This window comes from Daucus carota, chromosome 7 (genome assembly GCF_001625215.2).
Source record: "Daucus carota subsp. sativus chromosome 7, DH1 v3.0, whole genome shotgun sequence".
NCBI lineage: Eukaryota > Viridiplantae > Streptophyta > Magnoliopsida > Apiales > Apiaceae > Daucus > Daucus carota.
This window is the reverse complement of record NC_030387.2, coordinates 35,267,570-35,290,846: the sequence shown is the minus strand read 5'-3', so window position 1 is coordinate 35,290,846 and position 23,277 is coordinate 35,267,570. Positions and strand designations below refer to the sequence as shown.

General features: G+C 35.2%; 4 protein-coding genes and 1 long non-coding RNA gene across 5 annotated transcripts; 3 read left to right on the top strand and 2 right to left on the bottom strand.

The window, feature by feature from the left end:
* Window positions 1-1,892: 1,892 nt before the first annotated feature.
* On the bottom strand, window positions 1,893-5,945 carry LOC108193738 (uncharacterized). Its single transcript, XM_017360547.2, has 5 exons — window positions 5,722-5,945; window positions 5,552-5,604; window positions 2,593-2,763; window positions 2,407-2,487; window positions 1,893-2,332 (listed from the first exon to the last, which is right to left on the bottom strand). Exons 1-5 carry the CDS (start codon window positions 5,779-5,781, stop codon window positions 2,167-2,169), a joined length of 531 nt encoding a protein of 176 aa, XP_017216036.1. The 5' UTR covers window positions 5,782-5,945; the 3' UTR covers window positions 1,893-2,166.
* A 2,597-nt stretch (window positions 5,946-8,542) lies between these two features.
* On the top strand, window positions 8,543-12,894 carry LOC108196363 (wall-associated receptor kinase-like 14). Its single transcript, XM_017363617.2, has 3 exons — window positions 8,543-9,581; window positions 10,794-10,877; window positions 11,386-12,894. The coding sequence occupies exons 1-3, from the start codon at window positions 8,858-8,860 to the stop codon at window positions 12,669-12,671; spliced, it is 2,094 nt and encodes a 697-aa protein (XP_017219106.1). The 5' UTR covers window positions 8,543-8,857; the 3' UTR covers window positions 12,672-12,894.
* Window positions 12,895-12,988: 94 nt separating this feature from the next.
* On the bottom strand, window positions 12,989-15,119 carry LOC108196364 (thioredoxin-like protein HCF164, chloroplastic). The gene is made up of 4 exons (XM_017363618.2): window positions 14,754-15,119; window positions 14,406-14,630; window positions 13,637-13,740; window positions 12,989-13,393 (listed from the first exon to the last, which is right to left on the bottom strand). The coding sequence occupies exons 1-4, from the start codon at window positions 14,943-14,945 to the stop codon at window positions 13,111-13,113; spliced, it is 804 nt and encodes a 267-aa protein (XP_017219107.1). The 5' UTR covers window positions 14,946-15,119; the 3' UTR covers window positions 12,989-13,110.
* A 1,314-nt stretch (window positions 15,120-16,433) lies between these two features.
* On the top strand, window positions 16,434-20,618 carry LOC108196881 (NASP-related protein sim3). The gene is made up of 6 exons (XM_017364360.2): window positions 16,434-16,901; window positions 17,594-17,850; window positions 18,742-18,942; window positions 19,063-19,153; window positions 19,618-19,873; window positions 19,964-20,618. Exons 1-6 carry the CDS (start codon window positions 16,615-16,617, stop codon window positions 20,294-20,296), a joined length of 1,425 nt encoding a protein of 474 aa, XP_017219849.1. The 5' UTR covers window positions 16,434-16,614; the 3' UTR covers window positions 20,297-20,618.
* Window positions 20,619-21,590: 972 nt separating this feature from the next.
* LOC108195394 (uncharacterized) lies at window positions 21,591-22,764 on the top strand. Its single transcript, XR_001801505.2, has 2 exons — window positions 21,591-21,836; window positions 22,591-22,764. It is a non-coding gene; the product is annotated as an uncharacterized LOC108195394 (long non-coding RNA).
* The last annotated feature ends 513 nt before the right edge of the window (window positions 22,765-23,277 follow it).

Below are 23,277 nucleotides of genomic sequence, written 5' to 3'. Positions count from 1 at the left end.
AGTTTAGGAAATGTGTCCTTCTCCGGCCCATTGTGGGGTAACCTCTGTTGGTTTTAGATAGTTACTCGATCGAGGAACTTATTCTGGCTTGGTGATGAGGTAACCTCTGTTGGTTCTAGGTGGTTATTTGATGATGGAGAAACTTCTGGCTCAATGATGACTCAATGAAGAGATGGTGAAGAATGAGAGGGCGTATTAAATGAGAAATGATTTTCTTGGTCGTGAATATATGAACTGGTTGTTGGTGTTAGATAATCTCGTCGAGGGTTGATGCTGACAAAAAAAAAAAAAAAACCAAATCAAGTTGGATAATTCTACAAGTATTTATGTTGTGTTTGGTTGTGGTGAATGATTCGTGAAGGAATTGAATGAAAAATAGATTATGTTATGAACAGTTAAAAAAATTCAGTCCTTCCTCCGGTTTGTTCCTTAAACATGTACTAAAGATCACACTTCCAATTTGAGATGGAATGTTCTATTCTCTCCCATCTCCAAATTCTTCTCAAATCTCATCATAGCAATTTTGCACTCACTTGATATTTTTTTCAAAATTTTCCTCTTATGTTCATCAATTTCAAGTAATTTTACTCAACTCATTTCATTTCATTCTCTCAAACCAAATACAACATAAAAGTCATGAGACTAATATGGCTTTGGGAGAAGTGCCAAAATCTTGTCATTGACGAGTCCTAATCACCATCCTCGCCAGATCCAACGAATACATCAACTTTAAGCTGTTGTATATTAGGTAATTCATGTACAATTCGTGAATATACAAACTTATGTTGAGTTGACTTGGATAGAATGGAACAAAAAGAATGGAATGAAATTTAACTCTAAATTGAAAGTGATTGAAGAAAATGTTTGTAATTTTCATTCTTTCAATCATTTTTTCATTCTAACAAATGAAGGTTCATTTTACTTATTCATCATATTTATTTACAATCTTTATAATATCTATGATAAATTTACTCATATCTACTCATTATTTTCTCATACTTTCTCTCTCCTTTATTCGTGAAAGTTCACTATAATTTTTATTTCATTCTCTCTTAATTTCATATCATTACAGATATTAATGATCTCCGGCTCATACAAGCTAGCTTGGTTGGAATCACGCTTTCTAAAACAGTAATGCCCTACGTTCTCGTAATAATCTGGGCATAAGTATATGGTAAAAGTGTAATGCTATATTGCTATTTATCCCAAATTTTGTCATATGGCTGATAGCTATTTATCCCAAATTTTGTCATATGGCTGATTTTAATTGGATGGTTATGTGTATGCAGGGTCTCATTATTATTGTGAGAATGAAATCAATCATAACATTATCAACTAGATTAAGAAAAAAAAATTAAAAATAAATTTTAGAGTACATAGTCTTTTTCTAATTAAAAAGCATAATGCAAGTAGATATATATTTATCTCAATGTACTCAAAGTGTAACGAAAGTCATTTAGCAAAAAAAAAAAAAAAAGTGCAACGAAAGTGAGATCTTTGCATTAGAGTGACTGCTATTTATTTATCAGTATTGTGACTACTACTTTTTTCGTCCCATTTTTAATGTTATTTTTGTAAAAAAATACGTAATTTAAAAATATATTAGTTGAGTGTTTAGTTCTTTTTATTTATTTTTGATAATTGTGCTAAATTAAATTACACTGTGAGAATATGTATATCAGTCAAATATTGAAAAATAAATTTCAAAAACATTTTAAAAAAAAACTACTTAAAAATAATTTTAATAAGTGAGAGGAACAAATATTTTTTCAAAAAGGACAAGACGGAGGGAGGGAGTATTCTTATAAAGATTAATAACCATCCACTGGAATTTCTTTACACTTCAGAGTTCACTATTTTGTATACAGAAATTCACCAATCGCACAAGAGGATACAAGCAACATGCTACTATTTATCAATAACACAGGTCAGTTTGATAACCCTTTAAGGACTAAACAAATATAGTTCAACATCTACATTAATATCACATAAAAGAAATGGCACACAACAGGAAGTTTGCACCAACAATACACACATTGCAAATTCGGTTCAGTTGATAAAAAATTTAAAAGTGAACAAGTAATGAGTCTAATGGCTGCTTTTACGACATTTGCATGCATAATACTGACCTAGCCAAGAGCAGCCAAAGCTGACTTTACAATCATATTATTTCTTATTCAGCAACTTTGTTGAAATAAAGCGAAGTGCTTGGCTAGAGTTATTCAGAACTGCATAGGACCGTGGTACCTGAGATTTCCTTTTCTTTAAGAATTCTAATGAATTCTGTAAGCATAGAGGAGGCGGTATGTCACTCAGAATTACAGGTCCGAACCTGTTAAACAACGATTACAGTTCAGTGAAATGCACATCATCAAAATTGGCCATGTAAAAGCTAAGAATCTTTACCCAGAGCTTTTTGGTTTTTTCTTTCTTGAGGTATGTCTTTTCTCAGCATTCTCTTCCTCAGAGTCTGACAAAAAAACTTTCCTGCAAAAAAAAAAAAGCGACGGAAAGTGCTCAAATGAGCACCAGGAATGTGTATGCATGCACATAAAATCAAGAATGGAAGGGAGTTTAAAAAACGTGACATACTTCTCTTGAGCAGCAAGTTCCTGCACTATGTTGTCTGGAAGCATATCTTTATTATCTTCACTCTCTTGAGGCATTTCTATTACATTTTGAATGCTTTTATCTGGACGTGATGGTCTTGGTGTCAGCTTTTGAGCCCACTGTCTGCGACGTTCCTTTCCTTCACGGACAACCCTACAATGGACAAGTTAGCTCATATCATATTATCATATACCAGTTTATCACAAAACAGAACTCCTCATTCGAGTCATTTCTATATCCTTATCAGGCGATATATATATATATGATCTATATTATCCTCATTACTATTCATGAACTATCTCAACCATCACAACTTTACAAGAAATAGAATATAATTATTAAACAACCAATTCTCAAACAAGAACATTCTTCTAAAAAGTTATATCTCACTTTGAAACGCCAAGAACTCTTATTTCAATAGACTGTGGTGAGGAAGGCGGAGAAATACTAATTTCGTGAGACAGTGGAGTAACAGTCAAGATCTCTGAATCTTCTAGCACAGCAAAACTAAGAGCATCTCCAAGCCAGCACTAAATAGTTTACACTAAACTTAATTAAGTACACTGACACTAAATTTGGTGTCAAATGTTCATTTGATGTAAATTTACACCATATTTGACATTCTCAAAATTTAAAGTATACCCTCATATTTGTTAACAAAATTTTTTATTTACTCTATGTCCCATTTATATCCTACTATATCCCAGCAAAACAATTACTTTAGAAAGGGTTATAGGTATACGTCTTGTTATATACAAAAGATTCTATTTAGTGTAATTTATGGAGTAAGGGGTCATTTGGTTTGCGAAGTGATATGCGGTTGGAATGAGTAATCGGGTTTGAGGTATCATATCTGAAATCATGTGTTTGCTTGAGTGCTAGAATTCAAATATTAAATTTTAAGCAAATTAAGTTATTAATTAAATTAATTAAAAATATTGATAAAATAATTATTATAATATACTTCTGCATCTTTGACTGAATTTTGTATTAAACATTTATATTTTATTGCTTAAACAAAGTTAAAAAAACAAAAGAAATAAAGTTCTTTCTCATATCCCTCTCTCATACCTCACCTACCCCCTTGGGTATGGATTTAAATTTATTTTTTTCGGAATGAACAAAAATCATACCTGATTCCAGAACACCATCAACCAAACGACCCCTAAAAGGGTTGCAGTTGGCTTTCTGGATAGTTTAACTTTAACACTATAATAGTGTAATTCTTTACACTATTTTGGTCTTATTAATTGGAGAAAGTTTAATGCAGTATTAACTTGAAACTGAAACATAATCTTGAGAGGTGCTAGCATGGAAGATAATATAATAAATAGTAGCAGAAATAAAATTGTAATGCGTGCATTATAGGCATCTGTAAGAAAATGACGTCATTAATGATCATAAACTATCTCGCCTGGCTGATCAGGAAAAAACTAATAATCAGCACATTAAATTAAGATTAAAGTTTTGAAGTGGTCACAGGACTAAACATTACGATATTATGGCTACATGAACTGTAATGAATTTGATTGTATGGCAGATTCTTTTGGTGTATTTGGAGAACAGCCTCTAACCTCTTCTTCAGATTTTTATGTTTTCCATTACCTGAATCATTTGTATTTTAAATAGAGAACTCGACCTCTATAAACTTATCAACAACTTCCCCTTAAAGTAAAAGGTAAAATCATCTACATTTAATTACATGTTTCGTTGCTTTTTGTGTGACTAGCTCTCCCATATAAATCAATCTCCTCACTCCCAGATCACCATCCATAACAGAACAGAGAAACACGTGAACAGGTGTAAACAAGGTAATAAACACGTAAAAAAATTTATCCTAAATGCTACTGTGTTCGCTTATGTCACAAAATATAATAACTAGAAAAATTCTTTAAACCAAGAAAACACAACTAAAAAGTTGCAGCATTAAGTCCACTGCATCCGAGATAAATATGCATGAAGAAACCATATACCATGCCCCACAATTCTTGTTCAGTGTTGTGGTGCTAAAAGCTCTCCAGTAAACTGAAAACTTTCAAATTTCCCTTTATGACACTGAAACAGAAACCTTGAGGCAGAATAGACCCATATTGACATCATCTTATATTACATATAATAAAAAACCAAATCATCAACTTAACTTATAAGCACCTATCTGTATGTACAGTGATATTGTAAAATATGAAAGACAACGTAGATCTGCTTGATGGCTATCCAACAATATGAATGTATCTCTCACAGCATTTCATTCAAGTAAACATTAAGCAACAGTCTTGTTAACCATACAAGTATATCAAACCTAAGCAGTGTGTTCAATTGGTTAATCAGAAATCTATCATAGGCACGCAAGTTATATAAAACTCAAAAGCCCAGTTGGACTTGTAAGGTTTTAACAAAAACTTCGCTCAATCGCCTACAATAACGATAATAGATTGCTAGTGCAGGCAATCTAAGATCTCACATCTCACGGGATGACTGACTAATAATATCCCTGACCAGCACAAAACTCAATTTTCATTTATCTGGTTCTACACAACTTAGTCCATTTAGATCAATCATGTAACATATTATTGATTTAATTAGTAAAATAATCAGGTTTACCACAACTCAAACCAATCCCCCCAGTTGTATAATGTCCAATGAAGTTCATCAGTAAGAATACGACACTGGTTGCGGTAAACAATTTTCAACATTCTAAATTCCACATTGAAAAAAGCATATAATCCTCAAGTCCTGTGTGTACATGTAAAGGCATCAAAATATTCTACACAAGTGTGAATTGCGTCTCAACCATAAAAACGCCTTTTCCTCGCGCACACATATACAGAGGTTATAAGAATCTCCCATTTTCTTTACGTCACTTAAAAATAAGCAGTTACCAATCATAGAAACAAGCCAAACAGAGACTAAATTAATTGTTTGAGTAAGAGGGAAGCAATACCTAGCCTTGTTTTCTTTTTGAACTTTTGTAATCTCTTCATTTATATGTATACCCTGCAAATCATTTGTATCATCTTTACTTCTTAATGTTCAAGTTCTGAAGAGCAATTTCATGTCAATCAGAATTGAGAGAGAGAGAGAGAGAGAGAGAGAGAGAGAGAGAGAGAGTACCTGCTCGACTGTAAATTCTTCGGGAGCTTCGGAATCGCTGTCTTCTTCACGCATCGCCATCGATTTCAAACTAAAACTTGAGCTTGGAAGCGATGTAATATAAAAATTTATATAATCGGAGGGTTTTATGGAATTAGGGTTTTAGAAACCCTAGCTTACAACGGGCTGCAAAGGGGCATAGTTCATAAAAACAACAATTTTAAATTTTAGGTTCGACTCCCTTCACTCGTGTTCTCGAATTAATCGGTTAAAATTCCATGAACACCGGATCAAAAATCGAAACTGAAATTAAAATTATTAAAATTGGGACCAAATCGCACAATTTATTACTCCCTCCGTCCCCTTTTACTTGTCCCTTTTGAAAAAATAACGCATCTTAAAAAAATGTTAGGTGGATATATTGTTTTCATACATATACCTAATAAATGTAATGAATTAGATAGAGTTGTGTATATATATATCCTAGTCAAACATCGGAAGTTGTTACATTTTGAAAAAACATACAAAAAATTGATTTGAAAAGAGAAGTGGACAAGTAATTTGGGACAAAAAAAATTTGGGAAATCTACAAAACTACCTACCTTTTCTTTTATTGTTTTCAAAAATACTACCTTCCAGAATTATTTTTAAGAATACCTTTTCATAAAATTTTTTTTTCAAAAATCCTGTTTGCAACTTTTGCAACCTCATTTGCAACTACAGGCGGCGCCAGCCGTGTTGCAACCTGATTTCAAGTTCCAGTTTTCAAATGTCATTTTCGACCTCATTTTCGGAATCGATATATATAGAAAATGAGGTCGAAAATGACATTTGAAAACTGGAACTTGAAATCAGGATTTGTAATTGCATATATGGTTGCATATGGTTGTATTCAGTTGCATATGGTTGCATTCAGTTGATTCTATTGTAATCTAATGGCCCCGCCAGAGGCACACCATACATCTGTTGTTACTTACAGTTTTCAGTTGCATTTAGTTGCAACTGAGGTTGCAAAAGTTGCAACTGCAGTTGCAACCTCATTTGCAACTTTTGCAACCTCATTTACAACTATATATAGTTTTCAGTTGCATTTAGTTGCAACTGAGGTTGCAAATGAAGTTGCAACTGCAGTTGCAACCTCATTTGCAACTTTTGCAACCTCATTTGCAACTTACAGTTTTCAGTTGAACTAGTTGCAATTGCAGTTGCAACAGTTGCAACTTTCCATTTTTATTTGCAACTTTTGCAACCTCATTTGCAACTTTTGCAAACTCATTTGCAACTTTTGCAACCTTATTTGCAACTTTTACGGCTGCGCCGCCCAAGGTTGCAAATGAGGTTGCAAAAGTTGCAAATCGTATTTTTGAAAAAAAAAATTTATGAAAAGGTATTTTTAAAAACAATGAAAAAGATGGTAGTATTTTAAAAAAAATAATTTTACAGATGGGTATTTTTAAAAAGATCCCAAAAAAATTTCAAAAGGGACATTAAAAGGGGACGGAGGGAGTATGAAAAAGGTTTAGAGTTTAAACTAGCAAGTTACATGTAGTTATATATTCACGGTTAAACTGTATTTTCACAAAAATTTCTAAAAAGAATAATTTATCGAACAGATTTTTTAAGACAATGATATCTCCCCCAGTTATGATAACTTATTCGAATACTAGTTAAAATTAATTTAAAATGAAGGATTTTATAAAAGATTATTAGTGGATTTGTGTTTGTAGAAATTTTCCGCAATCTATAAAATCTAAAAAGATCGTATCTAAATTTAAGAACTCATGGGAACTCTAATGGACTTGTTTTTAATTTATGAATTTAAATAGATTGTTGATTATTTTGACTTAGTGCATTCTTGATAAAATATTGCATAAATATTTTTTTTTGGAAATTAAGCACAATACCTCAAAATTTCATGAATTTTGATTGAATAACAAAAAATTTAAAATACGCGGAATAATCCCAAAAATTTCATCATTTTATAAAAGAATATTTTTATATATACCAACTTTTTATAAATTATTTACAAAAATTCTGTCAAGTTATTTTTTTTAAATACAATTTTTTCAAATTATTTATAAAAATACGACTTGCAATTTCTGCAAACTCATTTGAATATCAATTTGCCACTATTGCAAATGAAATTTCTCATTTGCAATCGTTGCAAATGGCGTTGCAAACAAGGTTGCAAGTCGTATTTGTTACAAAATTTGCAAATTAATTTCTTATTTGCAACTACCGCAAAATGTTATTGCAAATGAGGTCGTAGAAGTTGTCAGCCGTATTTTTGTTTGTAAAAATTTTTAAGAGGTTAGACAGTTATGAGAAAATCCCTTATAAAATTCAGAAAAAAAAATCATTTACATTTGAATAACACCAGCTTTTAATAAATTTTAGACAATTTCAATAGAAATTATTTTTAAGTAAAATTCAAGATCATGATTGAATGTACCTGATTTTGTAACATAATTTAAAATTCTAATTGAATATATCAAGATTCGACACATTTTCTAGAAGCCTAATAAAATATACCGGAATTTCACAAATGAGATTTTTTTCAAAATCTCAATTGAATCAATTGTAAAGCTCATAATTCATATTGAAATATTAAACAAATTCTTTTATTCCAGTCTATTTATCTCAAGAGAAATTACATGGATATAAAAAAATCAGAAAGTGGAGTACAGGAGGAGGCAAAGACATAGACCAAAAAAAAAGGGCAGGGAGTAAACGGTCAAACAACTAAAACGGGCAACGAGCCAACCCATCCAAAGTTCTAAACCACCAGAGGCTCACAAAAATTGGCGTGTTAGAAAAAGCAGGACACCACCACGAGAAAATTATACAGAAATAACACATCTTCCGCCCTGCAATCACTCTAGCTTTCTATTACAACAACACTGATTGATCGATCCCCTCTCGCGTCTCCTATTTAAACACACACTCTCACTTTACAACAGTATTGGTCAAGCTTTAAATGTAATAGTCTCTCATCACACAAACCACCCACTTGTTATTTACAGACCAGACCTCTCATTAACACACTCCTACTTGTATCTACACACTCCATCATTTATTGTTTTTCATATCTCCCAACTTCTTCCGCTTTTAATGCCCGCTCAACTCTCTCGTCTCGCCATTTCTCTTCAGTCCTGCCATGGAGATCGCCGTGGTTGTAATCACAGTTTTCACGGCCTTTTTCTCTGCTCATGCACAGAATTCTACCTGTAAACGCTACTGCGGTGATGATAATAGTAGAATTACTGTTCAGTATCCGTTTGGCTTTTCGGATGAATGTGAGATTCCGCTCAAGTGTGATGAGGTTAAAAAACGGATGCTCATCGGAGATTTTGAAGTTAAGAAAGTCACGACTGAGAGTATAGTTCTTCGTTTTCCGGCGAATTGTAGCCGGAGTATTGAGGAGAGTGCACAATTGATCAGCCGGAATTACGCTCCGACGAACCGAAGCAATTTTCTGATCAGAAACTGTAAACGGCCGGTGAACAGGTGTTTGATACAGGCGGAGTCGTTTGAGAATCGTTTGTCTGTAAAAAGTTGCGAGTCGAAAGCTAGTGATGATGTTAGTTGTTATACAGGAAAGAATATGAGTGTTGTTGATGAGTTGAATGGGAGCGATTGTTCGGTTTTGTTCACATCAATTTTGATTAATTCGCCTGAAAATAATAGTGCGGAGTCAGTTGTACTGGCTTTGGAGTTCGAGGTAGTCGAGCTGGAGTGGTGGCTGGAAGGGCCGTGTAAGTGCGCTGTGAATGCTAATTGTGCTCAATTGTTGGTTGCTGGTGGAAAGAGGCGGTTCCGGTGTCAATGCAATGCAGGGTTTGAAGGGGATGGCTTCCGTGAGGGAGAGGGTTGTCGGAAAGGTTAGTTTGTTGCTGCCGGGATTTACAGGTTTTAATTTGGTTTTTTAATGAATTTACTATTTTTGCATCATTATGTTAATTTAGTTGTATATATTTGACGCAACTGCATTTGACTGTGAACAACTTCTATCAACAAATGCTAGAAAAGTCTTTACACATTATCCTTAGTTATAAATTGGGATTCAGTTGGACTTGGTCTACTGCATATGCACATTGCTTCGAGAAAAGTCTGTAAACAGATTGGAATATATTTAAATGAAATTCTTGCCGGTATTTACACTACTTCTTGACCACATGTTTCCAAGTACTGTGAATCATTGGTGTAGAAAATTTTGTGTTAGGAGAGTGTATAATAGAATTTGTTTCTCAATGAAAATTCCTCTATGTCAACTGTATTTTCTTGTGAATGGTGAGTATTTATTGGTCTATTTGTGTTTAGAAAATGACATCTCCTTGTACAGTGGAAAATGATTAAAGAAGTTTCCTACATATTTCTTCTGTTGTACATGGAGTTGAATACTTGTCTTTGATGATTAAAATTTCAAGTTTCTAATATGACAGTCAAATCCTTGGAGCCATTAATTCTAATCCAGAAATGTCAAGGGAGCACATGCTATGTTGTAAGGTTTTAGTTTCTAACAAGGATGAGCCAGAGGGATTGCAATATGTTCGGCTAGATAGTTTAGGGTAATCAATCTCATATGAAGTGTTTTTTAATAAGTGATCCTTAGAGTTTGATGTACACATTAACCAGAAACACTCTAAAATTCTCAATTGGGTTGCTAATGCATTGCTTACAACATTTAGTTTCATAGTAGTAAGCAAATTATATATTAAGAAATTCATTCCAGGACCACAAAGTATAGGAAAGTAAGCTGTCAATTGTGCCTTTCCCTCATTGCCAATTTCCAATTAAAGACAGGTTCCTTAGGAGTTAGGCATATTGGTAATTACCACGAATGAAAGCCTTAAAATTCATTGGAGAAATTGTAGTGATTATGTCCACAATTGACATATTGGTAATTACCACGAATGAGAGTCCTTAAAATTCATCTTATAATATCCAAAATGAAGACGTGTAAAAATTCATGTGCTGATAACTTATTTCTAATTGATACACTGTCATCTTTTACATACTTTTGCTTGAGTAGCCTCAGAAATATTATTTGTGATGCTAACACTTGGTGAATTTTATTCTTTTCTTCATTTCAGTTGTCTCAGTTTCTGACTGCAATGCTTCAAGATACATATCTGGTAGATGTGGTGGAACTAAGAGGGCTGGAATTTTAGCTGCAGGTAAAGAAACCCCTTATGAAAAGTATATACAGGACATATATTTCGTTTTTCAGTGCTTACTAAATTTCTATCATTCACCTCTACAAACATGGACAAATTATTTATTCTGAGCTAGCTACAATTCTATAGCTCGACTGTTTTTTTTCGTTTTCTTGTTCATCAGGTCTAGTAATGCATAATTTTTAGATACTGTCAGTTTCAGAAAGCATCAATCTTCATGACAATGCTTCCTCGTTGCAACTACTGTTTAGATATATAAGACGGATGATTTATCTCGTGATCCCTTCACCTGAGTAGTTATACCATATTGGTGAAGTTGTAGACTGCATATCACTAGTGAGAATGATTTAAGTTATGTGCATTATAATGATCCTTTTGAGCTCTTCTCCTTTTTTTTTAGATTCCTGTAGATTCAATATTAGCGTATATCATATCATTTAAAGAAGTCAGATATTGTTATTAGATAGGTTTTAGAGATTTGTAAGTTTTATCTTTATTATTGTTTCAGTTGCTGCTGCTGGAGCTTGTTTAATTGCTGCTCTGGCTTTTATCTGTTACTGTGTGCGAAGACGCTCAACTTCTCGGAAATACAAAATAAGTGCAAACCGCCTTCTTAGTGAAGCACGCAGCTCTACTGTTCCCCTATTTTCCTACAAGGATATTGAGAGAGCTACAAATGGATTTTCTGAGAAACAAAGACTAGGCACTGGGGCATATGGTACAGTTTATGCTGGAAAGCTCCATAATGATGAGTGGGTAGCCATTAAGAAACTAAGACATCAAGATACCGATGGCATTGAACAGATCATGAATGAGATAAAGCTCCTGTCCTCTGTGAGCCATCAGAATCTAGTTCGTCTTTTAGGTTGCTGTATTGAGAATGGTGAACAGATTCTTGTATATGAATTCATGCCAAATGGAACTTTGGCTCAGCATCTACAAAGAGAAAGGGGCCATGTCCTTCCATGGACAGTACGCCTCACCATTGCAACTGAGACAGCACTCGCAATTGCTCATCTCCACACAGCCACACATCCCCCTATATACCACAGAGACATCAAATCTAGTAATATACTGTTAGATGTAAACTTTAACTCAAAGGTAGCAGATTTTGGTCTTTCCAGACTGGGCATGACAGATAATTCTCACGTTTCAACAGCTCCTCAAGGGACACCTGGCTATGTTGATCCTCAGTACCATCAAAACTTCCATCTTTCTGATAAAAGCGATGTTTACAGCTTTGGGGTGGTTCTTGTAGAAATTGTGACTGCTTTGAAAGTTGTTGATTTCTCTCGATCTGCGACCGATATTAATTTAGCTGCACTAGCTATTGACAGGATCGGAAAGGGCCGTGTAGATGAAATAATAGACCCTTTACTAGAGCCAAATAGAGATGCCTGGACACTTTCATCCATTCACAAGGTTGCTGAGTTGGCTTTTAGATGTCTTGCTTTTCATAGGGACATGAGACCCTCTATGGTGGAAGTTGCACAAGAGTTAGAGCAGATCAGACTTGGTGCTTGGGCTCCGTTGGACGAGAATATGGGCATGGCTTCATCAGTAGCATCCTCCTGTTCATCTCCTTTCGATGGAAGTGAGAAGTCATTAGGTGGTGCGACAGTAAAGAAACTAGGTGTTGGAAGTAGAAGGGTAGTTGTCCCCCACAGGCCTTTAGATTGCCTCACTCCGATGAAAGAGGTGAGTGATAGCTCCCCAATATCTGTGCGGGATCCTTGGTCAAGTGAACAGAGCTCGCCTTCAACCAATAGCTTGCTGCGTAATATTGTTCGGTGATGGTATATGGTTAGTTGTGAATATTATAGATATCAATTACGATTGTCAGTTACCTGTTTGCAACAGATTTGACAGTGAATATTATTTCAAGTGATGCTGTTTCTTATTCTTTTTGCTAGTATGGAGAGAAGACATTTCCATCACAAAATGGGGATGTTATCTCTGTATAAGAGAGTTGATTTCCTACTGATATATTGTTTACTTCCCCTGGGAATCTTTACTATGGCAATGTTCTCCAGTTAGGATCAAGATCTAGTTAATTAATCAGAGCGGTGACTTGGTCCTTGTATACTGTATAGTATTCGGTGCAGGCCAACTATCAAATGAAGACCATGAATACATATATTGATACACAACATTCCTTTACAAATGCATCCAAAAGAGAACAGTAAAATTTTAAGAAACCTATAGTATGTTCTCTTAGTTTGTGTAATGATGCCTAACCATGACTTCTTGGATCAGATACTTGATGCACCTTTCTTCCTTCAGCACTCGAGTATTGTCCCACCACACGAGCATGAGGGATTGATTCTTTTCCTTGGGCTAGGGCATCAACATTCTCGAGAAGGTACTTAGTTGGCAGCCTGCCTACAACATTACCCTCCTCGTTACCCTTTTTGTCCAGGAATGCAAAATGTGGGATACCCTCCACGCCAAATTCATCAAGCTCTTGCTCCCATTTTGTGTTATCCACATTTAGCATAACAAAATTCACCCGATCCCTAAATTATCACGGACAGTCTCTTAGTATATACTATGATAACTTAGCAAGAAAAACAAAAAATTATATACTATGATGTGTTGAGGTGACTATTAGAAATAAATTCTCTAAATAATAAAATTTCTGTGTGATAGGTTGAACATGATTTTGGGGTGTCGAACCTTCAAATTAGGAAATAACTTGAGTTGCATAAGTTATAATATTATATACTTATCATGCAAGGCATAAGCTCAGAAAATATTACTTGTACTGCTGCTCAACTTTGTAAACATCTGGAGCTAGTTCCCGACAAACTTCACACCAATCTGCATAAAATTCTACAACAGTGGGCTTCCCATTCGAGAGAGCCTGTACAGAACACCAAAAAAAGTCACAAAATGATTAGAGTTCATAGAAATGTTGGTATACAGACCTCCAAGCACAGGGTATACTAGTTGAACAGAAAGTCGCCAATGAAAAAAATGACAATGTATAGACCATGGAACCATATTGGAAGATAAATGTAACCGCTAAAATCAATAACGGCCTTTTGAATTCAGGATGGACTCACGTTTAAATATGACGTTATCACACACATGTATATTATTGATCTAAAATTGGACTATGCGATGCCTAGGCACTAGGCTGAATGTAAACACCTCCGCTTTTATCAAAATAGGAGAAATATGCTATGCGTAATGCGTTTTTTTTTAAATTTAAATGTTCCTATGTACTGTTTCAGCATAAAATTGTGTATTTTCTGAATCAGTTCGCCACACATAGCTAACTAAAAGAGTTCGGTCTTTATTCTATAATATAACCATTACCACTCCAAATATGTAATTACAAATGTCAAATAGTATATTGCATATAGTGCAAGAACTATGAGCCTTAACTAGCATATTAGCCTTTAGGTCACAATGTTGATCAAATTCCTCTTATGATACACATAAACAACTTATGTTTCACCTAAAATTAAAACGTAATCAACGAAACACACACCACAAGATCCTTTATACACTACATTAGAATACCTGTTCATATGGTAATGCAACGGCCGAGATGTCCTTCAAAGAAACGCCCAAGTCTAATCGACCGGATAAGAAAAGTCCAACAGCTGCAACAACAGAAACAAATGCTAATCCTGTATTGAAAGTCTTGGTTGGGTATTGAGGGAATTCAAATCCACTAGTCGAAGCCGACTCATTGCTGCTATTCTTATCATCCTTGTCCTCACTCACCTCTACAGCCAACTCATCCTATATTAACAACTTTAACAAGATCAGTAATTAACAAAAACTAGAACTAATGTTTTTAGATTACGATTACTCTGAATTTGAAGTTAAAAACTTAAAATTGCATAAAAGTAATTGATGAGAGACCTGTGGAGTGGAAGAGTCGTTGTTCTGATTAGGGTCTGTTTGGCAGAAAATTCTAAAGGTTTTGGTAGAAGAAGGGAAATGAAAGAGGGGGGGAGGTTTAGTGAGGTGGAGAGATGAGTAAGAGGAGTGGAAAAAAGACGGCGGCCGGAGTTTATTGATTCCGACGATGTGGGAAGCCATGGTCAAAGCCATCCACACAAATTATGTTAAGTGTGCTGGACCGGTTCAGTTTTTGCTTGTGTTTGTGCTGATTTCGGCTTATGGAGTTGTGCGGTTATATTACCGTGCACGCTTTCGCTACAGTCGACGAGTTACTTCAGAGCGAGACTTGGAAAATGCAAGCTGATTCCCTCTCGCACTCGCTCTGTCCTAAAAATTTCCGAGGCATTAAAAATTTCTCTAATAATATCGAATTAACATAAAATATCTTATCAAATTTATTTATTGAATTTTTATTTCATTAAAAATTATCAAGCTACCAAAAACTCTTCGGTATATTGACCTATAATGATTGAAGTAATATAATATACTCTCTCCGTCTTTTTGAATTTTAACATTTTTTATAAGTTCCATACGTATTTGAAAACTCCTATGTAATACTCCTTCCGTCCTATTTCAATTGTCACGTTTGATTTTGTGCCGGTCAAATTGACCAAAGTTTGACTCTTATAAAGTATAGTTCAATAATGTTTTTTTAATAAAAGATTAAACGTCAAACTTTTTTTCAGGATTTTTTTCAAAAAAAAAAAAAGCATTATGAAACCATACTTTATAGGGGTCTTCAAATGCGTGCCAAAAAGTAACGTAAAGAACCTGGTGGGACGGAGGGAGTAATATTGTATCAATTGAAAAAAAAAATATGTTTCATGAAATAGCTTTTAATCTACTTTAAGATGTAATTTAAGTTGGTGGTTTGTAGTGCTGTAATCCGATCCGGGCAGCTCGCGAGCTCGCCCGGCTCGAACTCGTTTTGATGGGCTCGGCTCGGCTCGTTTAGTTAATCGAGCTCGAGTTGGGGCAGAGGTTTTGGCTCGTTTTGTTAAACGAGCTGGCTCGGCTCAACTCGTGAAAATTAACGAGTCGGATTCGGGTAGCATTTTAGGCTCGATTTAGTGTTAAATTAAACGAGCCGGCTCGCCCGACTCGTTAAACTCGGCTCGTTTAACTAAACGAGTCAGCTCGACTCGACTCGTGAAAATAAACGAGTCGAGTTCGGGCAAAGGTTTAGGCTCGTTTTCTTAAACGAGCCGGCTCGTCTCGACTAAATAAAACTCGGCTCGAATTATGCCCGGCTCGAAACTCGGCTCGCCCGGACCGAATAACAGCCCTAGTGGTTTGGATGGAAAATGTTAAGTCGGTGCAAAACGTTGTAGATTAAAAACTTATGAGTGCCACCTGCAAAATTTTAAACAATGAGACCAAATTGCAAAACGACCCTAAGATAGCGGTGCAAAGTGTGATTTACTCTTTTATTAATTATTTGAATTTTTTAATAAATAAAAAATTTAATATTTAAAATTTTATTTAGAAAAAATTTCAAAACAAGTCATATCAATATATATTTCACCGTCACAATAAATAATTGAATCATCTTCTCAAAAGACTTTTAAACTCTTCAAAATTTTCTGATTGACATAGGAGTAATTTATATATAATCGACCTCAGATTATTTTTATGGATAATGTACTCTTTAGATGTACACCCCAATACCAGAATTTCCCAAAAATTATAATTAAAAGCTTCCAATTTTCCGCTAGGGGTTTAAAAACGGGCAAAATCCCCCAGACCTCACACGCACCACAATCCCAAATTCCCAAGGGCTTTCATATTCGTAATTCATACTCCATTTCCCACCCAAAAAATGGCCGACGAAATTGCCCACGAACTCGCCGAATTAGAAGCCCTAGCCCCCTTGGATCCCGTGGAAACCCAAGCTGGTTCCGTAGAGGCAACCATCGAATCCAACGCCGTTGGCGGCACTGAGTCCACTTGCAACACCACCAAGCAGCCCGTCGCCGAAAGCTCGGACCCCGAGAATCTCAATTCCTTGAAGCAAGCTGATGAGCTGATGGAGAAAGGTGACAAAGCTTCTAAGGACCAGGATTATGCTGAAGCCTCTGATTGTTATAGCCGTGCCCTAGAAATCAGGTCCCTCTTCTCTTTTCAATTAGGGTTTTACGGTTTTATTTGCTTGTCGACTTTCGGCTGTGATGTGAACATTTTTGTTGTGTTGCTGTGTTTTTAATTCTCTGGTTGTTGCTACTTAATTTCGGTTTCTGTGGCTGGTTCGTATTTACATTTTAGAGTTTTCGAATTTATGTGCTGATTAATGTTAATGTTACTGAGAGATAGAAATGTATTGGGATTTTATACTTGTAAACCAGATTATATAGTGTTAAGAATATGTTGATAACCTAGCCACAAGCTTAGAATTCTCATCCCCTCAAAATTCCCAAAAATCGGTATTTTCTTTTCACCGGATTGTCATTTTTAGAATTTGGACTATGGCGGGTTCCATATATACTGTTTCATGTTCTAGTAAATATCCTGGAATTGACTTTCTCGTAAGAGTTGTTACAGTTTTTATTCTAAATTTATCAATTTCTATGATTAATAGAAGGTTCACAATTGTATGTCCGTACAAATTTCCTATAATTTGGTAGTAGTCATACTTTGCATTAAATTTTTTTTACCATGTGTTGTTATAGTGGTTCCATGTATCTTATTTTCAGCACTGCTTTCTCTTTATGTATGAGCATGAATGTTTCTGATAATCCTATATTTTCTTCCAATAATTTTTTGATACAAATTTTATTGGTCTTGGTATATAATACTTCCAGAGCTTCACATTATGGAGAACTTTCTCCTGAATGTGTCAATGCTTACTTCAAGTATGGTCGTGCACTGCTATATAAAGCCCAGGATGAGGCTGATGTCCTAGGTGCTGTGCCAAAAAAAGAGAAACCTTATGAAAATTCTGATGACAAGGATGGATCTCTAAGGAGTGTAAAGAGTGTTGAATCTTCTGCAACATCTGTTGTAGTTGATGCCAGCAAAAATGGGAGTTCAACCCATCAGGATGAGGTGCTCAATGAAGGTGAGTGTTACCGTTTGAGATTTTATGTTATTGATTCTCACTTTGTTAGCTCATTAGCATTCTGTGCTCCACTGTTCCCATGCAGAATTTTAAATATTCGAGGTCTCACTGATTTCTGGTCATCTTTAACAGCAGTTTGTACTGGGAAAATCTGTATAAATTTCTTGTGCCTTGTTAATGACAAAATGTGTCAAGAAGTCACTTAAGGACCCTTTTATCTGAAGACCATGCATGTAAACTCTTATCTTCACCATTAGAAATTCGTCATCAGATTATTCAAGGGATGGGAACTGAAGAGATATCATACCACCGGTTTTCTAGCAGATGAAAATTTGCCAAAACACATAATAAGCAAATATTTTTCAGGAATAATGGAAACTGTACTTATTCCTGAAATAAGTGCTTATATTTTTTTGAAATCAGTTAAAAACAAACACCTTGCAGAAATCCCCGTGGATGTTATATAATGTATTTAGGATCCTCTTTCTGAGTGGTTACTATCAAGTCTACCACTATTTCACAGCATGAAAATGATCAAATTCAGCTGAAGCGAGTGTTGTATTGTGTATGTATATTTGGTCAGTTAGCTAAAGTTGCGAGTATGCAGTCACTTTTCACTCCTATATTTACATGAAGTTGAAAGGAGATTTTTACTTGAAGAGACCTGTGAAATTTTATTCCAATTTATTAGTTGAATTGATGGTGCGAGTGAGATAACCAGTTGTCTCTATGCACTATTTTATGTCATACATTTTGTTTGCTTATTTATGTACTTGACATTTTGCTTTGTTTGTTCACTTACGGAATGGGTAAATATAAAATATGAACAGCATATATGCTTACATACCCCTCCTACCCCCTTCATTGTTTAAATTTCCTTCTGGGAAACAGATGATGCTGGAAAAGATGAGTGTGAGGATGACAACGGTAGTGATACAGAGGACCTCGGTGAAGCAGATGAAGATGAGTCTGACTTGGATTTGGCATGGAAAATGCTGGATATAGCCAGGGCAATTGCTGAAAAAGACTCTGTTGACACAATGGAAAAGGTTGATATACTGTCGGCTTTGGCTGAGGTGTCTTTGGAAAGAGGTCTGTTGAAAGAGACAATATAGTTTTGAAAGTTACATTTACATCACTACATGTGTGCTAACATTTTAATTTGATTTTAGTAAGATTCTTAGCTGCATGGCTATTACTTTTCTTGTGCAGAGGATATTGAAGCTTCCACTAGCGATTATTTGAAAGCTTTGTCAATGTTAGAACGCTTGGCTGAGCCAGATAGTCGACAGATTGCTTCACTGTATCCTTTGATATTGTGAGACTGAATCTGATTCTGTTGCTTTGTTGCCTCTATTGCTTATGTCTCTAAGTTTTATAGTAAAAATTTACTCCGAAGACATATTTTGAAATTGAAGTCTTGATGGAAAATCCCAACTTCAGATGAATTCTTAGCATTAGTTTAGTAGCGGTGCTATTATTATACACAAATCTGTTCCAGAATATGTAATCCTCCCTCTGTCTAGAAATGATAGTCACTTAACTTCTTGGCAGGCAGTTTAAAGTGCTTCGACCGCATAGTTAAAAGTATTATTTTTAAAATTTTCTTTTTTGAATAAAAAATATTGAAAGAGTAGTGATTAGCATGCTTGGAGTTCATGCTCTTTAGTTTTTACTAAAAAAATCAACCACAATAGTAAAAATCATTACCTCTAACAGGGAGCAGTCGTTTTCTGGTTTTAAGTGCTATGCCTTAACAGGATTCAGAAATTTCAGAATAAGTCTGTGCTTGGAAATTGGCGACAAAACTCAGGAAGCAATCCCATATTGCCAAAAGGCTATTTCAATTTGCAATTCCAGAATTAAGCGTCTAATGGATGAAGCACAGAATCCATCAGCTTTAAATTCTCCTGTATCAAATCAGAGTGTTGAGATCTCTTCTAGCGTTCCTCTTGAATCTGCTGCAGATAAAGAAAAAGAAATAGAAACGCTTACCAGCCTATTAGGTGATCTGGAAAAAAAGGCAAGTGCTTCTAGGCAATATGATAGTGTAGCTTGGTGGTTTGTTATCTTGGGTGCATTCCGTCCACTAACTGTTATAGTTTGATTACAGCTTGAAGATATGCAGCTGCTTGCCTCAAATCCTCCGGCACCTGTACTCCCAGATTTGATGGCAATATTAGCTGCTCAGGCGAAAGGCATGGAAAAGGGTGCTTCTTCTGCTGGAGTAAGCTCCTCGCGGTTTGGTGCTGCTACCTCTGGTAATTTGGAGTCCCCCACTATTTCCACAGCTCACACAAATGGAGCTGCAGAAGTAACCCATCTTGGTGTGGTGGGAAGAGGAGTCAAGAGAGTCGTAATGCACTCAGAATCAACAGATTCTAGTCCAATGAAAAAGGCTGCATTAGATCCACCAGCGGACAAGGCAAATGACAAGGCCTCTTGATTGATATCTTTCTTGAAATATTAGTGCTGTAAGACAAGGCAAATTACAAAGCCTTATGAGGCTATGTTACCAAGGAATATCTCGTGGAAGATTGTTTCTGAACCTGTTTTATTCTTCAATCAGAACTTGTGAGTGAATTTTAATGTATAATGCAAGGGCTTCTGCTTCTTGCTGCTATAGCCATGATTTTAGTGCAGTTACTAGGTTCTTGTTTAAGTTGGGAGTTTATGCTGTTGCTAATGATAAGGATGTCCAGACTTATAGTAGGTTCTTGTTCAACTTTTTGTTGTTGCCAGTGATAAGGATTTCAAGAATTAGAGTATGCTACAGTTGTTGCTTTTAACTAATAGTCTGTAAGAGGTTGATGGCTTTGTAGGCAATGCGCTGTTAGAGAGTACATGACAGATCCCTCTTGCAAATTTGATCTTCCAGTCTTTCCACAACAAAATGGAAGTAGCTTTCCGCATTGCATGGTCCCTGAGTGAAAAAATAGCAACTTGCTGCAAAATGGAATCTACGAATCAGTAAACTTTATTTGATACAATTGTGATCACAATTTCATTGTTGACGACACTAAAAATTAAAATACTTTGATTTAGCAAAAAAAAAATTAAAATACTTTGCAGGTATTTTCTGCAGTCAAATATGTAGTTAAGAGGCAAATGAGCTGATTCGTTACTTCAGATGCATCATAATATTATAAATTGTGTTTTTTAATAAGCACGCCTTAAATTGTTGTTAATCATAACTTTATACTCCAAATAATCTTCCCGGCTTCGAACTTTTAATATACATAAATTTTATAAAAATGATCAATATCGATTAAATTATATGATAACAAATTTAAAAGCCGACACGATATCAATATAGATATACAATGTCCAACGCATCATTGCACATTTGCACCACATCATATAATACATTTTGTTAAAAAAACATAGCATTGCTAAGTACATATAAAAGTCTATAAGACAACATCTACAACTATAACAAATTCAATATCATTCAATTAGCAAGAAAAAAGCAAATTCGATGTAACGATTGTAATTTTTCAATGTTGTGTGCCCGAGTTAAGCGTAGTAAGTTTGCGGAAGTCCCAAAGTTTAAGGAGCATATATAAAACCGAAATGATGATAAGATGAGTAAGCCACGTTGTTGGTATAATTTCTCAACTCTTGGATAAGTACCAATGAAAGCGTTAACATTGAAGTTTTCTCAAACATTGAACTAAGACGATCGTCACAATGCGCGTCAGAAGCTGCTATAAAACTAGGTTCCAAACCCAAGACAAAATGTAACACCAAAGGCCTAAAAACACAAAGAATTAAAGAATAGTCGTTGGAATTATCATTATTAAGTATGTGTTACAAAGTGGATTGCAAGCAATGTGGCAAGACCACCTGGGGTGGATGCGGCAAGCACCTCAAAACTCTGTACCCGACCATTGCTCAAGGCAAGCATTGCACCTGCCGCTCTTGGCCCGGAGTCGATACGGCCTCCTCCGCGGCGTCTTCCACCACCACTACCACGACTACTACTGGTATGTTTCCGGAAAGGAGCGGAGAGGATCCCTGGCGTACCCTGAAATTTTTGTTGATATCTATTATGTTTATTAGTTTTATAAAATTTTATATCTGATTTTTCAAGATGATTTTTGAACTGGTAATTTTAGGTTCGGATTGTTATGTTCCACCACTCTGTTGTAATCTCTCTGGCTTGGGAAGTAGTTGTTAAAATTAACTGTCCTGAATTGAATTAGCAAGCTCAAAAGGGTCAAGTCCGTGAGCATGTTTGGCTCCTCTTATTTGACGAAAATAAAGACCTATTTCTGAAGAAATTTCATAATTACATAATATTTGTTGATATCAAGTGCTTCCGTCCCATTTTATATGAATCACTTTCCTTTTTAGACTACAGGGATGAATGAGAGAGGATTAGCGTCACAGTGTCGTCATGGAAATGATATTATCTCTTAACACATGCTCGAATCTTAAATTATCGAATACATAAAGTATTGTTTCTTGTAAACACAAATCTGCGAATAACAATGAGCAATGTGATAAATGTTTAAAGTTACCTTCATGAAAAAAACGGATAATGAATGAATGATGGGTGCTACAATTGGTTAGTATACTTTAGAGAGCAACAAAATGTCAAAATGGTAGATAGAACCCAAGGAAATGTTCCAAAAAGAAGGTGAAAAAGCATGATATTCTGGTGTCCATGCATATCAAGTCAAATCCGAATGGATGATTAAATTCGGCAATAACGTTTTGTGAATGTCTCTTGTGCAGGTAGCGAGGTCAAGTGAAACTTTGGATGCTGCTTCGCAGAGATGCCTTTTTACATATAAATTAAAAAAATAAATGAATAATGTAAATTCAAAAGTTCAATATTGTGCATTAGTTTGCACTTTGTACTACTTGCTTTTGGAATTAAACGCTAGGCTGCTACATCTTTTTGTGCTATGTCCCTTTCATTCCTTTTAGGCTTTTACACTGTTGAAATTAATTGTTTAATAACCCATGAAGCTCCCTAATTATTCGAAACGAGGAGTACTAAACATGATTGCGGCAGTGATTAAGGATAGGGTTAATGAAACCAAGTGGAAGCAATTATGCATATAGGGTGCAGTAGTAAAGGACAAAAATGATTCGCACAAACTTTTTAAAAATGAAAGAAGCAAAAGCTATGGGCTCCTAGCTCCACACACACTAAAGCTAGAGCTTGCCTCCTTGTCAATTGTCATTTGATGGGAAATTATTGATTCATCATCCTCTTTGTTCAATGATTAGTCAATTACCCGAAACCCACAAGTTGTCATTTTGGCCTAAAGTTCTAGACCATATGTTAAGTTTAAACAATGAGCATGTTGGGGAGAATTTTTGAGTTTAGATCACGGCGGGTGATTATTGACTTTAAATTAGAAAAATATGTATTTAAATAATAATTTATGAGATAAATAAAAGGATAAAATAACT

Bases quoted from the DNA above. Each gene is read 5' to 3' on its own strand.
- LOC108196363 (XM_017363617.2), top strand. From the start codon at position 8,858: ATGGAGATCGCCGTGGTTGTAATCACAGTTTTCACGGCCTTTTTCTCT. The intron at 9,582-10,793 runs GTTAGTTTGTTG...TCTTCATTTCAG, and splicing joins GGGAGAGGGTTGTCGGAAAG to TTGTCTCAGTTTCTGACTGC. The intron at 10,878-11,385 runs GTAAAGAAACCC...TTATTGTTTCAG, and splicing joins GGCTGGAATTTTAGCTGCAG to TTGCTGCTGCTGGAGCTTGT.
- LOC108193738 (XM_017360547.2), bottom strand. From the start codon at position 5,781: ATGGCGATGCGTGAAGAAGACAGCGATTCCGAAGCTCCCGAAGAATTT. The intron at 2,488-2,592 runs GTATGTCACGTT...TTTTTTTTGCAG, and splicing joins GAACTTGCTGCTCAAGAGAA to GAAAGTTTTTTTGTCAGACT. The intron at 2,333-2,406 runs GTAAAGATTCTT...GTTGTTTAACAG, and splicing joins AAAAAACCAAAAAGCTCTGG to GTTCGGACCTGTAATTCTGA.
- LOC108196364 (XM_017363618.2), bottom strand. From the start codon at position 14,945: ATGGCTTTGACCATGGCTTCCCACATCGTCGGAATCAATAAACTCCGG. The intron at 14,631-14,753 runs GTCTCTCATCAA...TTGTTAATATAG, and splicing joins ACGACTCTTCCACTCCACAG to GATGAGTTGGCTGTAGAGGT. The intron at 13,394-13,636 runs GTAATATTTTCT...GTGATAATTTAG, and splicing joins AAAGTTGAGCAGCAGTACAA to GGATCGGGTGAATTTTGTTA.
- LOC108196881 (XM_017364360.2), top strand. From the start codon at position 16,615: ATGGCCGACGAAATTGCCCACGAACTCGCCGAATTAGAAGCCCTAGCC. The intron at 18,943-19,062 runs GTCTGTTGAAAG...TTTCTTGTGCAG, and splicing joins TGAGGTGTCTTTGGAAAGAG to AGGATATTGAAGCTTCCACT. The intron at 19,154-19,617 runs GTATCCTTTGAT...AACAGGATTCAG, and splicing joins AGTCGACAGATTGCTTCACT to AAATTTCAGAATAAGTCTGT.